At 36.5% G+C, this 13782-nt stretch overlaps 4 protein-coding genes across 6 annotated transcripts; 1 reads left to right on the top strand and 3 right to left on the bottom strand.

Annotated features, from left to right (window-relative positions):
* The first annotated feature begins 2208 nt into the window (after window positions 1-2208).
* On the top strand, window positions 2209-6524 carry bud13 (BUD13 homolog). Of its 3 annotated transcripts, none has more exons than XM_082140765.1 (11): window positions 2209-2368; window positions 2558-2651; window positions 2835-2916; window positions 3571-3613; window positions 3696-3967; window positions 4056-4339; window positions 5277-5385; window positions 5471-5609; window positions 5704-5894; window positions 6049-6130; window positions 6227-6524. In XM_082140765.1, exons 1-11 carry the CDS (start codon window positions 2226-2228, stop codon window positions 6318-6320), a joined length of 1533 nt encoding a protein of 510 aa, XP_081996891.1. In that variant the 5' UTR covers window positions 2209-2225; the 3' UTR covers window positions 6321-6524. The 3 variants fall into 3 exon arrangements, with proteins under 3 accessions (XP_081996891.1, XP_081996892.1, XP_081996890.1); XM_082140766.1 differs by having other exon boundaries at window positions 3565-3613; window positions 4095-4339; XM_082140764.1 differs by having other exon boundaries at window positions 3565-3613.
* A 150-nt stretch (window positions 6525-6674) lies between these two features.
* Window positions 6675-8797, bottom strand: LOC309477495 (uncharacterized protein). Its single transcript, XM_082140767.1, has 4 exons — window positions 7846-8797; window positions 7535-7657; window positions 6942-7167; window positions 6675-6864 (listed from the first exon to the last, which is right to left on the bottom strand). The coding sequence occupies exons 1-4, from the start codon at window positions 8057-8059 to the stop codon at window positions 6747-6749; spliced, it is 681 nt and encodes a 226-aa protein (XP_081996893.1). The 5' UTR covers window positions 8060-8797; the 3' UTR covers window positions 6675-6746.
* A 951-nt stretch (window positions 8798-9748) lies between these two features.
* On the bottom strand, window positions 9749-11134 carry c1qb (complement component 1, q subcomponent, B chain). The gene is made up of 3 exons (XM_082139963.1): window positions 10976-11134; window positions 10568-10745; window positions 9749-10402 (listed from the first exon to the last, which is right to left on the bottom strand). Exons 1-3 carry the CDS (start codon window positions 10976-10978, stop codon window positions 9858-9860), a joined length of 726 nt encoding a protein of 241 aa, XP_081996089.1. The 5' UTR covers window positions 10979-11134; the 3' UTR covers window positions 9749-9857.
* A 750-nt stretch (window positions 11135-11884) lies between these two features.
* c1qc (complement component 1, q subcomponent, C chain) lies at window positions 11885-13624 on the bottom strand. The gene is made up of 2 exons (XM_082140648.1): window positions 13382-13624; window positions 11885-12587 (listed from the first exon to the last, which is right to left on the bottom strand). The coding sequence occupies exons 1-2, from the start codon at window positions 13548-13550 to the stop codon at window positions 12022-12024; spliced, it is 735 nt and encodes a 244-aa protein (XP_081996774.1). The 5' UTR covers window positions 13551-13624; the 3' UTR covers window positions 11885-12021.
* Window positions 13625-13782: the final 158 nt, after the last annotated feature.

Genomic DNA, 13782 nt, shown 5'->3' with positions numbered 1-13782 from the left:
ATTCCACATTGTCCAAATTAAACAATTCCCCATCGTAAGTACACATTGATGGCCTAAGACACGAAACGAGCGGTTTGTGTGAGAAAACGAACAGTATTTATATCGTTGTTATCTTTTGAACACAGCCGCGTCCAAATGATCTGAGGGCGCGGGCGGGTATAGATATATACACTAGATATCGCCTTGGCTGGATGCGGCTGTGTTCAAGAGATAACAACAATATAAATACTGTTCGTTTTCTCACACAAACCGCTCGTTTCGTGTCTTAGGCCATCAATGTGTACTTACGATTGGGAATTGTTTAATTTGGACGATGTGGAATTGTTTTAATTTGGACTCTGTGCTTGCTCTTCGAGGTGGTGACCATAGACCTGCATTATATGACTGACAGACAAGAACGGTTTGACCTAAAAATATCAAAATTGAAACTACTGCGGAAAAAAAGACACCTTCATCTTGGATGCCCTTGAGGTAAGCTAAAACATACCAAAATTTTATTTCAAAGTGAACTATCCCTTTAACTTTTTTGAAATACTAGAGATTAATAATGGAATACTGTCTGAACCTCTCACTGAGAGAAAGAACATAATCGGAATGTTTTGGGAATCTTTCCTGTTTAGAACAGAGCTCAACTAACTCCAACCTTGAAGAATCTGTGTAGCTGTGTATGTGAGGCTATATTCTTTGTTACAGACTTGTTTTCTTCGACATGCTGGCGCAAAGACACACAGTCTCGTGACCTCGGAGGACCACTCGTACCTAACTCAAGGTCCTGGTGTCAGCCGTACAGACTATGGAGATGTGCTTCTGCCTGTCAGTCCATGTGTGGAAATTTCCGATGTTTATCTATTTCTTAGCCAATCAGAATAGTTTAACCTGAAGTAATGACGTTGTGTAAAGGCATAATTGCTGTGATTTTTGTGAATGTAAAGCATGGCGGCCTACAAACTCCTTGTGAGTCTTGAAGCTGACTTCTGCCTGATGAAACTGCAAATCTTCAGTAAAAAAAAAATCTTACATTTATTATAATTCTGACTCTTGTCTTCAATTGACTGCACTTCTAACTCCTGGTCTTCATTCATCATATCTGGTCCTTGGGCCTTTAACTGTAAATTCCCAACAGGCTGTTTATTTATTTATTTAGCCTATTTATTTATTTATTTATTTATTTATTTATCTATGTATTTAATCACAGAGCCCTAGTGTAAGTTTGTGTCTTTGAGTTTCAAAACATGATAATCATGAGAGGTCTATGATAAAATAACCCCCAGTTGAATAGCAAGTGTGATATAAAAGTATGAAAATATAAAAAAAGTTCAAAGATAAATAAATAAATAAATAAATAAATAAATAAATAAATAAATAAATAAATAAATAAGTGTATCAGAATGTTTGTCTTGGCAGTGAGATACTGCATGCAGATCATAGGAAGTGATTTATTTTGTGAAGACATTTCCTTGAAAATATCATCTGGATGGATGAGGTCTTGTCTGCATGAGAACATAGAGGCACATGCATCTTCTGTGCAAAGCTGTAACCTTGCTTTTGTTGTTGTTGCCAAGCAACAATTGGAAAGGTCCAACAGAGGTTATAAGAGCCAGATATTCTTCACAACACATTTTAACCATGAATTCTCTTCCTATTCATTTATTTTGTTGATGTGTGGAACTAGTCTGGAACTAGTCCAATCAATCATTTTAAGAACAAGTCACACACATCTAAAAAGCTTTAAAGTTGTATTATCTCTCTCTCTCTTGTTTTTTTCTGCACTTTAACAGGCAAACAATTACATTTATTATCAACTTATGGTTATAGCCTAATTGTCTGCTGAATTTTAATGCACACATAACACACAATAAATGCACAGGTGACAATGTCATTTGGCAAAACACCAAGTACCATTTAAAAAAAAAAATTTGCAACAAAGAATAGGCTACAACATATACTACATACAAAAAAATATTAAAAAGAGGGTAAATACATGGAATTATAAAATGAACTAAAGCGTATTATAGCTGGCTATATTGTTTTATAAGTATTACACAATTATAGAAACTTCAACAACAACTTTGCTGGCCAGAAGGGAACAACATTTTGGGTTGTTTTTGTTTTTTGTCGAAGAAGCCAGACTATGTCACTGAATTTATTATTCCAAAAACTTGTATTTTGCGTTGTGATTTTTGTCCCTTAGCAGCGTCCGTTCAGTGACGTAATACATAAACAAGATGGCTACGTCCACAGGCATTAGCGAAGGTGCTGCGTTCACCAAGGCAGATTACCTTAAACGGTATTTATCAAATGATGAAGCTGGCAAGAAGTCTAAAGAAAAGAAGACTAAGAAGAAACGGCCGAAACCCACGGGGAGAGGGTAAATATGATCCGACACACTTAACAGAAATGCAGATTTAGCTCTCGTATCTAACTTACAGTAATCACTTAACATAATCAATGACATTGTGGCTCAGGCTCAAATGCTTACGGAGTTGGCTAAATACACAGCAAATAGGAAATAGTTTGTCAAGTGCTCAAGCAGCTAAATTGTCATTTTAAACTACAGGATGAAAATTGTTGATGATGACATTGATTGGAGGCAACTTGCTCTTAACGAAGAAGAAAATAAAGACGAAGACGAGGATGATGAGGCGCCTGTGGTGTGTAGAAGCACGCTTTGCCTATTTGAAGCTTTTTTTAACACTTAAGTTTCATAGCCAACATAAATACTATTGTAGTCAGGTCTTTAGTGATCACTATTAGAAAACTACTATGGTACTACCTTGGTTTTTGAACATGGATTGCATGCATGAATTTGCAACAGTGTTAAATGTCTTTTTTAGATTGCAGACGTGATAGATGAACGCCCAGATGAGATTAAACAGCTCGAGGTGTTTCGAACCAACAAGTGGAAAGTGTTGGGCGGTAAGACTTTGACTACTTGTGCTTGTGTGGGATTCATATGTCTGAGAAAACATCTGGGATTTTTTATTTTTTATTCTGGAAATAAACAGAACGGCTTAGGCTGTTGAAAAACTCAACTTGTTATGCTCATCATCAGATTAAAGTGGAACAAACATGTATTATGAATTATTAAATAATGTAAAACAGAAGCATGTTTACTAGTTGGGTGATTTTATACACTACCGTTCAAAAGTTTGGGGACTGTAAGAATTTCTAAATGTTTTTGAAAGAAGTCTTTGATAGAAGAAACGGGTGTGCCGCTTAACTTTTGTGGAAACCATGATATTTTTTTTTCTGGATTCTTTTATGAATAGAAAGTTCAAAAGAACAGCATTTATTTGAAATGGAAAACTTTAGTAAAAAAATAAATAAAGATCTTTACTGTCACTTTTGATAAATTGAATGTGTCTTTGCTGAATAAAAGTATTAATTTATATACAAAAAGAACATCTTACTGACCCTAAACTTTGGAACGGTACTCTGAATATATATAGAAAAATGTTACAAAACCATATATATATATATATATATATATATATATATATATATATATATATATACTGTATATATATACACACACACACACACTCACTCTAATTCATGTCTTAGCAACAGAGCAAGATCTCCAAGAAACTCAGGAGTCCACATTAGATAGAAGGTAACTGTCCTTTCTTCTTTTGTTCTTATTCTTATTCAAATCATTTTTGCATAGAGAGTATAATGAATGTTGTTTTGTTTAGTTCGGACACTGACAGAGTGCGTCATGACTCACCGGAGAGTTCATCTGTACCGAGGGGGCGGCATGATTCCCCTGACCTCTCGCCCAAGAGGCCTCGGCACGACTCGCCGAATCTCTCACCTCCGAGAAGAGGTCGTCATGATTCGCCAGACCTTTCAGCTCAGAAACACAGAACCGAGAACAAAAACAGATGGCACGACTCCTCGTCACCTTCACCTCCAAGAAAGAGCCTCAAAAGCTCACCCTCCAGAACCCAAAAGCAGCATGATAAAGGTATGAAAATCCATCCACCAATCAGAAACAACATTTACACAATGAATGTCATCAAAATTATGTATTTAGCTTTTATTAATCTCTTCAGGGTCCCCACACAGTAAAAAGACAAATGCTGCTTCTACAGGTGACCTTTCGCCACCCAGAAGACGAGCCCGGACAGGCAAAGGCTCAGACTCCGATCAGTCCCCACCTCGCAGACGTCCTCGTGGGCGACGGGGCTCAGATTCCGATCAATCTCCACCCAGAAAGAGAGGCCAGGGTGGAAGAGGTTCAGATTCAGATCTCTCTCCTCCCAGGAAGAAGCCACAGGGAGGACGTGGATCGGACTCAGACCTGTCTCCACCACGGAGGACACGCTCTCCTGATGCAGTAAGTTCAGGGTTCATGTTTAAGGATCCTTTATATTAGTTCAGGGGTGCAAAACTCAGTTCCTGGAGGGCCCACAGCCCTATAGAGTTTAGTTCCAACCCTGCTCCAACACACATACCTGTTGTTTTCAAATACGCCTGAAGGATTTGATTAGCTGGATCTGGTGCATTTAATTATGGTTGAAGCTAATCTCTCCAGGAAGGAGTAAAGTGTAAACTCCATAAAGAAGTTTTGCACCCGTGTATTAATAGTTCTCAACAAGGGGTCCAGGCCCCAGTAGGGGGCCCTAACCTACTTTAAAGGAGGTACAGGATGACTTAAAATTAATTTAATTTAATTCATGTACATTGTTTATTTAACTGAATTAAAATGCTAAAAATGTAAAGGGAAAAAAGTTCTTACAGTTCTTGTAACTTCTGGAATTACAGAATTAATTGTGGTAGTTTAATTAATCACCCAATTTATGTTACTAAAATAGTTTGAAAACCAGCAGTTTCCATAATTGCAGCAAAAAAAGTTTATCCTATATGATGGGCCTTTAATATTTTGGACAATGGATGGCTTCTAGCTAAACCACTTGAGAACACCTGCTTTAAATAATGCTGATTACGCAGCAAATAATGTATGAAATAAATATGACCCTTTTCATAATTTAAAACATTAAATTATTTAATTGTTTCCTCTGAGATCTGTTTATAACGTTTAATTTTTCACGGCCATTTTTCACTAGCTCCGACCCTATAAAATAAATGTTTTTTCCGTTTGCTGTGCCTATAAGAAACACCCCCCTTTGTGGATTAAATAAGCAACAGCGTTCATAAAATAAATGAACTTTTCAGTGGATCTCGCATGAAATCTACACAATTTTTCTTCTTCTTTTGGATTGAAGATGCAGTTTGGATCCTTATGTTGAGAATTTCACTGTTCTTCCTTACAGGCCCCTCGAATGCTATCTGGTGGAGCTGCAGGGCTCGTTTCTGTCGACATTTTGAGGAAAGAACAGGAAGAAATTCGCAGAAAGGAAAAACACAACAAGCCTCTTGAAGGTTTAATGAAAATCCGTTGATAATTGTTGTGTATTAGAAAGTGTTGTTTTATTTTATAACATTCATTGTCACATTGCTCTCTCAGAGGCATCCAGAAATGCAGAGACGATATTTCGAGACAAGTCGGGTAGGACACGTGACCTGGAGTTGGAGAGAAAAGAGCATAGCAAGAAAGCTGGAGAAAAGGCAGAGAAGGATGAAAAATATGCGCAATGGGGAAAAGGGTGAAGTCTATTTAGTTGTGTTCAATTGCAGCTATTTTTTCGGTCTGTGACTTTTCGGTCTTGTGACTTTGACATCTGTGCTGTCCTTCTTCAGGCTTGCTCAGGGTGAAATGCAGCAGCAGAACTTAACCGATGCCATGCGGGAGGCTCAGAAACCACTAGCAAGACACATCGACGATGAAGACCTCGATCGGATGCTGAGGGAGCAAGAAAGGGACGGAGACCCGATGGCGGCTATGCTTCGCAAGAAGAAGGTCAAAAATGCTCAGTTAAAAGGAATCAAAGGTGAAAATGAGGAATAATGTCCAAATTGGTGCTAGTGATCCTTGTAGTTAATGATTGTGATTAATTTTGTGACTAACCTGCAGATATTCATCTGAAAACAAGCCCAGATAACAGTAGTAATTGTAATAATTTACATGTGAATGTTTTTCACCAGAAAAACCTCGTTACAAAGGTCCGCCCCCACCTCCGAATCGCTTTAACCTTATTCCAGGGTATCGCTGGGATGGAGTTGACAGGTAAGAGGTTTAGATTGATGAATATCAGCTGGTTTGTAAGTATCGTAATGTTAACCTAAGAAACTGGTTTAATTTACTTGTCTTATGATCCTTTAGGTCCAACGGTTTTGAGCAGAAGCGGTACTGTAGGATTTCAGATAAGAAAGCCGTCCAGGAGATGGCGTACAAGTGGAGTGTGGAAGACATGTAGATGTCGATGGAGATCCAAATGTGTGCATAGAAATTCATGATGTAAAAACGGACTTGTCTAGAATTAGGACAGTTCCCTCACGAACCAAAACCTTTGATCAAAAAGCAAGACAGTTTCTGTGGTTATCAGTCCTACAATGTACAAGAAACATATTTCCAAATTAAATGATACTTTTTTAATAAAACTATTTTGTGTTGAACTTTATCAATGTCATTTCAAACCCCAAATTTTTAATTAACAGAACAAATTTAGAGAGACTAGATGATGGCGACCACATTAATAATTATACCCCAAACATTTGAATATATACTGTGTGTGTATATACATATATAATATTTTAGTGGATTCAAAAACACAAAAGTTAAAAGTCTAAAGTCATGAAAGCTAGGCTGAAAACAAATGCATGATTTAAAGTGATTTAAAGCACTATAAGGATTCTCTCTGGCCTTCATCTGTTCTTTTGATTCGGGCAGGGGCTGGGCGGACATGCACAGAAACATCCCAGCCTGGGAAAGCCTCTTGCTGCACTGTTCTGTATTCGGCTCTATAGAAAAGAAATTTAATTCGATTACTTTTACTTTTAATATTTTCAGAATATAAGTGCAGTGGTTGTATACTTGCCTCAGTGAAGTGTTGATCGCCAGGTTGTCAGGATGAGGTACGACCTGATTTCTCCTAACATAGATTCTCTTTGGGACCGGGAAGTCCTGCTGGTAAAGAGAACATCTCTGTGCTTGGCCAGTCCTGTTGTCTCTTGCTGGGACTTTTCCCTGCCATGCATTTGGAGCGCCATCTAGGTTATAAGAAGGGTAATCCTCCCTGTTTGTTGTGCTGAAGCTCCTGTCCCCTGCAATTATGTAGAGATAATAATGTTTGGATCATAGAGCTCCAAAAATAGGTGTTCCAATTTGCCTGAAATAAATTCACCCTAAGTTTACAAAAGATGGTTTATGGATTATATATTTTCTAATCGATCGTAATTAAATATCTTTCAGAATTTCAATTAGTATGCAACATAGGGTCTTGAAATATTTTAAAATGTACATTCATGTCTACAGTGTCACACGATCCTTCAGAAATCATTCTAATATGCTGATTTGCTGCTCAAGAAACATTTATTATTATCAGTGTTTAAAGAAGTTGTCACATTTTTATTGTGAAAACGGTGATACATTTTTGTTTAATAGAAAGGTGTTTAATTTGTTTTTCCATACCGTCTAGAGTTAGGTTGCCCTGTTGGATCTTCTTTGGCTCTACCTTTGGGCATGTTTTGGGTCCAAATTCACTTTCTGTTGTGGTAACCATCTTTTCCCGCTTATCAGGGTAGAGCAGCAAGCCTGAAAAGAAGATCTGACAGCATTTGTTTTCTTCTAAGTGGCACTCACTCGTGTAAACATGCTTTAGTTGTCTAGTTAGTGAATGACATGTGCCATTTCCTGACTGATTTGCCATTTCCTTAACTAGCCATATCTGACGGAATTCTAAAAACAATTTAAAATGAAAAATGTCTTGTTCCACGTGTTACCTGCTAATGAAGGAAGTTCTCCCAGCATTGGAAAGGCTTGTGGGTGTTTCGACACCATTTGACCATTTTTCAGGAGCGATACATCTGTTCTACGCCGACGACCAACTGGGATTCTGAGAGATGGTCTCTGCTGTTTGCTGATAGTCTTTTCATGAGTGGTCATCTTTGAGTTACTATTGAGTGAAATGTCAATGTATATAAAAATGTTATACATTGTTGTTGGTTTAAATGAATGAAGCAGATTTCAATGATTAAACTTTCATATATTTTAATCCTGCTTTAAATTCTCAGAGACTCGCTAATATGAAACTTGTCTACAGATCTACACCCAGTTTTGAAAACATTGTTATAGTGCTCTCTCTCTCTCTTTCTCTCTCTCTCTCTCTTTATATATATATATATATATATATATATATATTTATCAAATTAGTTATTGGCTGATTTCAATGCCTTTTGAAGAGTTTAAAATGTTTTTACCTTGTTCTCTTACAATTAAAAGTAGTGATTTGAAACTCACCTCATGCATGACACATTTTCTTTGCATAAATCTGATTCCTTAGCAGTTTAGCTTCTGATTTTTGTCACATTCTTGCGGCACAGTGGCATGTTTGGAAAGCGCTGTTACACTCAGTTAGTGGCTGTTTCCATGGCTGCTCTATTCTTTAGAAAGCCTGAAGGGTGATGGACTCAGCTCAAGAACAATGAGTGTTCTGTAATAAATACCGTAGACTGACGTGACGCTGTGCTTGTGCTCAGCATGAGGCTCTTAGTTTAATTAAACCTAAATAAAGCCTGTTGTTTTCAGTGTCTTCATATTTATGCTTAAAAACTGCTCAATTTCTTAATTCATGATTCCCCTTATGTTTTTGTTTGACTTGATTATTTCCAATTTCTAAAGAATGTTCCAGAAATGTTATTTTTCTGTATCATTGATAAATAACCATGAACTAAGATTCCTTAGAACGTTCTGGGAAGTCAAAATTGTTAGCTGGGTATAGACAAATTCATATATATATATATGAATTTGTCTATACCCAGCTAACAATTTTGACTTCCCAGAACGTTCTAAGGAATCTTAGTATATATATATATATACAAAGATACAAAAGATAAAAAGCATGGTAAACTATTTTTTTAATGGTTTTTAAAGCAGTTTCTTGTGCTCCCCAAGGCTGCATTTATTTGATAAAAATACAGTAAAAACAGTAATATTATGAAATAATTAATTGATTAATTAATTAAAATAAATGTTTTCTATTTTAATATATTTAAAAAAGTAATAATGTGTGTTGGCAAAGCTGCATTTTCAGCATCATTACGCCAGTCTTCAGTGTCACATGATCCTGCAGAAATCATAGGCTAATAATAACATTTCTTATTATTATCATTATTAAAACCAGTTTTATGTGTTGTTACACATGATACTATTTTCAGGATTCTTGATGAATAGAAAGCTTAAAAGAACATATTTGTTATAGATTTTGTTTTGTAACATTATAAATGTCTTTACTTTTGGGATATATGTTATGCTTCCTACTGGACAGAAGTATTAATTTCTCTCAAAAAAATCTTACTGACCCCAAACTCCTCTCTTATTTCAATTTTTTAAATTTTTTAAATTTTTTTATCAATTATATTATCTAAATTATATTATCAATAAGTTTTAACAACATATGCCTTTACATTCCTTTGACACATCAAAATAAGTTAGTCAATTTTCAACTTTTTTACAAGTTACAAGATTGAACTCATTTTTCAAGTCAGTTAATGTAATTTAAGTTGATATTTAAGTTGATCTTACTTAAAAATGTAAGGCAGCAACTTTTTTACAGTGTAATTTGTTCTGCCAATTAATAATGAACGTAAATAAATTTGCAGTGAAATAAGTCAGGAAACAACAATATATGGTTTATAGCTTTAATCATTGGATATTCCCAAACAATGGTTGCAAATTATGATTTGAGGATTCTGAGGAAGAGTAAATACAAGAGTGGCTGTTCAAAATCCTTTTATTAATCCGGGAAGAGCAAGAAGCCTGTAAATGTGCAGTCAGTGTCTCTACTGAAGATAGAACTTACTGCAGTGACAGCGATAGACACTTTTTCCTCCATTTTCAATGGCAGTACCACAGATCCTGCAGTTACCATTATCATACCAGGTGAATCACAGAACCTGACTTTCTCTTCCGCCCCGACCTGAATTTTTAGGCAGGCAGACGAGCTAGACGAAATGTGGTAGCTGATGTAATACATGCCAGCTATTTGCACCGTGAAGACACCCTCTTTATCCAAAACATTCTCTTCCCCGGAGATCAGAGGGATGTCAAAGATGATTAAGGTGTCCGGAAGAGCTCTCTGTGACCTAATACTTTTTTTGTAAGAGAAAACAAAATTCTGGTTTGGAGCGTCTACCCCAGTAAAAACTCCCTTCTCTCCCTTCGTTCCATTTCCCCCTGGTGAACCTTGTAGTCCCTCGTCCCCTTTCTGACCAGGCCTGCCAGGGTGTCCATAAATTCCAGGGTCCCCTTTTGGCCCAATAATCGGCACTGCATCGTCACCTGCAAACATGCACACAGCCAGGTAATGTGAGTTTAAATGCAGACTTTTTATTTAATTTATTGGGTTTTTAGCCTTTATTTAGGACAGTCAAGGAAGATAGAGGGCACATTTTTGACTTTCAATAAGCAGTATTTCCACATAGAAAAAAAGCGCTATCACTTCACCTGGATCTCCTTTTTCTCCTTTTGCGCCATCCTTCCCATCGGTACCAGGAACTCCTGGAATACCTGGTCTTCCAGGGAAACCCCTGTGCCCATCACATGTATCTGACTCAGAGGAAGCCACCAGCAACAACATAATAGTAAGTTGCAGCACTGCATGTGCAGACATGAAGATAAACGCCTGTTTTAAAACAAAACAAACAAAATCGAAATGAACAGCATAGTATAAAAAGAACTCAAGGAAAATTGTTGGAAAATTCCGTTCCCAAACCGAAACGTGTAATACAGCGACCGCTGAAACAAGCCGGTACATTTTCAATAATCAAATGTTGCATTACAGTAAGACTTTTTAAAGCAAATCACATAATTTATTACAATATACGGTTCATAATTAGAAGACTTTTTTCTTACCATCTTATCTTTCAAAACAATTGTTGGAAATGCAGATGATGGCCTTAAAGAAGAGTGTTACATTGAATGTTTTTCTCCTATCTGTACTGTATGTATGAAGAGCTCTGGTTTGATTTCCCAGTTTCAGAGGAGAAGATCAGTGTTGCACAATAAAGGGAAGTAACAAAACACATGTTCATCAGAATCTTGGATTACTTTTTTTTTTCCATTATTGAAATTTCATTTTGCTAATGTTTGCAAGTTTCATATCCCTTTTCTGAGAAATAGAAAATGGAAGCAGAGAAATTAAAAAGTTTATTACAGATCAAAATATTCTGGGTGCAAAGTTATTGGTATTGGTATTGATATTGATATTGATATTGATACTGATATTTTGATGCTGATGCTGATGCTGATGCTGATGCTGATGCTGATATCAATATCAACATCAACTGTTTTCAACGTTAATAAGAAATGTTAGACTATTAGAATGGTTTTTGAAGGATCATGTGACACTGAAGACTGGATGGCTGCAGAAAATCCAACTTTGTCATCACGGGAATAAATAACATTTTAAAAAATATATGAAAAAAAAAACACATATTGTAATTTGTAAAAATATTTCACAATACAACTGTTTACTGTATTTTTGTTCAAATAAATGCAGCCGTAATGAGCATTATAGCCTTTATGACCTTTACCTATCACATTTGTTAAATATATCTATATATATAATGGTAGATTATCTGTATCTAACTCACATAACACAGACACTGTGCATTGTTGTCATTCAGATAATGTTTAGAATTGTTTGCTAAAATTGTACTTATGAACAATCGTTAACAATTCATATTATCAGGACAAGTCTTCTTGGATTAGGCATGTCGAATCCAATCAAACATTTGGTATGATTAAACTTGAGACAAACAATTTACTGAAGCATCATTTTATTTTATTTGATCAGAAGATTTCAAAACATAATAGTGTGCATTTTTCTTATGAGTAAAACATACAGCGTGTTTAACAATCATGTTCAGCTTTATAGTTCATAACAGTGCAACACTCGATCAGTGTGCATGAATCAGGAAACCCGAGAAAACACTGTCGGCTTTCCTCCCTTCTGCAAACAGGCCATTATAGCTATTTGTCACCAGCCAGACTTTCTCATTCTCTTTCAGATAAACAGCTAGTCCACCAGAGCTCACCTGCTGGCTGTTCTTTTGCATGTGATCACAGAAATTAACCATCTTTTTATCATCATGCATTAGGATTCCACACAGATTTTTTTCTTTGGATGATGCATGAAACACAAAATAATAAGTGCCAGGAATTTTACATATAAATTTGCTCTCAGTAGTATCGAAATGGCCATTGACATTGGTGATAATAGTACTGAAGCGTATCACAGCATTGGGCTCAGGAAACGATCTTGTGGCACGGGACACACTGAATGCAGACTGCAGGGGAGATGTGGAACCTTCTGAATTGCCTGGGTCCCCTGGCTCTCCTGGGGGGCCGAGTGGTCCCCTTATGCCGGTCTCCCCATTGAGACCTCTTTTTCCAGGCCTTCCTTTGATTCCAGGCTCCCCTTTTTCTCCTTTTTTTATGGCTTCGTCAGGTCTGATTGGAATCCCTGTTAAGACACACACCGATTGTTTTAACATCATTTTAGAGGTTAAATATACCCTATCTCTTTAAGACACCTGTTGGCATTTTTTTAACCCTTCGTAGGATATATAATTTAGCCCTATTTATGAACATGTTTTTATTTTGGGGTCCACCCAAACACCAAAATATTCCCTCAATGTTGGTCATTGCAAGTTTTACTGTTAACGTGGGTTGCTCTCTATAGACAAACTTACATGTAAAGAACATTCAACACTTTCTTAATTAATCTCAGATCAAATATTTTGAAACTGTTTTGGTAAGAATAAGCCTATTTGATCTGAGCTTTGGGAGAAAAAAAAATGTTATTAGCCTATAGGCCTACATCACAAAAATAAAATAAAAGAGTCTTTTTTGGAGGTAGCATAAATGCAATCCAATACGTGGCCTTATTTAGGCTATAGACTTAATATTAAACAATATTAAACATGTGGTGGAAGCCACTTTCATTCATTTTTTATTTTTTTATATAGGCCTCTATACTATACTGACAAAAAAGCATAAAGTGTTTCTCTGAATGGTGATTATGATTTTGATCCACTAAAATGCACCGGCTCAAAAGAGTCATTTGTTCGGGATTCAAACTCGCGCGAAAACAGTAGGCTAACGGTAGCCTACAGAATGTCATTCGGTTTAGGTATTTTTAAAATATAGAACAGGTTCTGAATAAGAACCGGTTCTCGGTAACCATAAGCACTCTGAATGATTTATTTTACATTAAAAAAACTAAAAGAATTAAAAAACCCGAAGAGTCAATCTTACCAGGTTCTCCTTTCTCTCCCTTCACCCCATCTCTTCCATCACGTCCAGGAAATCCAGGAATACCTGGCAAACCAGGCATTGCTCCAGCAGGACAAGTGTCCGTAGAGACCAGATGGAGGCAGAGAGAACCCGCTAAAAGTGTTCCAAAAATGATGTGATCACCAAACATGTTTACTGTGGCGCCGTGAACCTTGAACGTCTTGAAACACTGAGCTCTATAATCTTATGGCATACAAGAAGAAGCCAATGAAATGACAATCACAGTTCCTCTTTTGCACTGCACGTGCACCCACCCAAGGACCTTTCACAAAACTGTAGCCTATTCAAACAAAACCTCATTCATATATTTTATATTCCCAACAAATAGCTGCAAAACTGATTTTTTCTTTACATCAGACCAT

This window comes from Leuciscus leuciscus (genome assembly GCF_965113295.1).
Source record: "Leuciscus leuciscus genome assembly, chromosome: 16".
Taxonomy (NCBI): Eukaryota; Metazoa; Chordata; class Actinopteri; order Cypriniformes; family Leuciscidae; genus Leuciscus; species Leuciscus leuciscus.
This window is presented reverse-complemented; position numbering and strand designations above follow the sequence as displayed.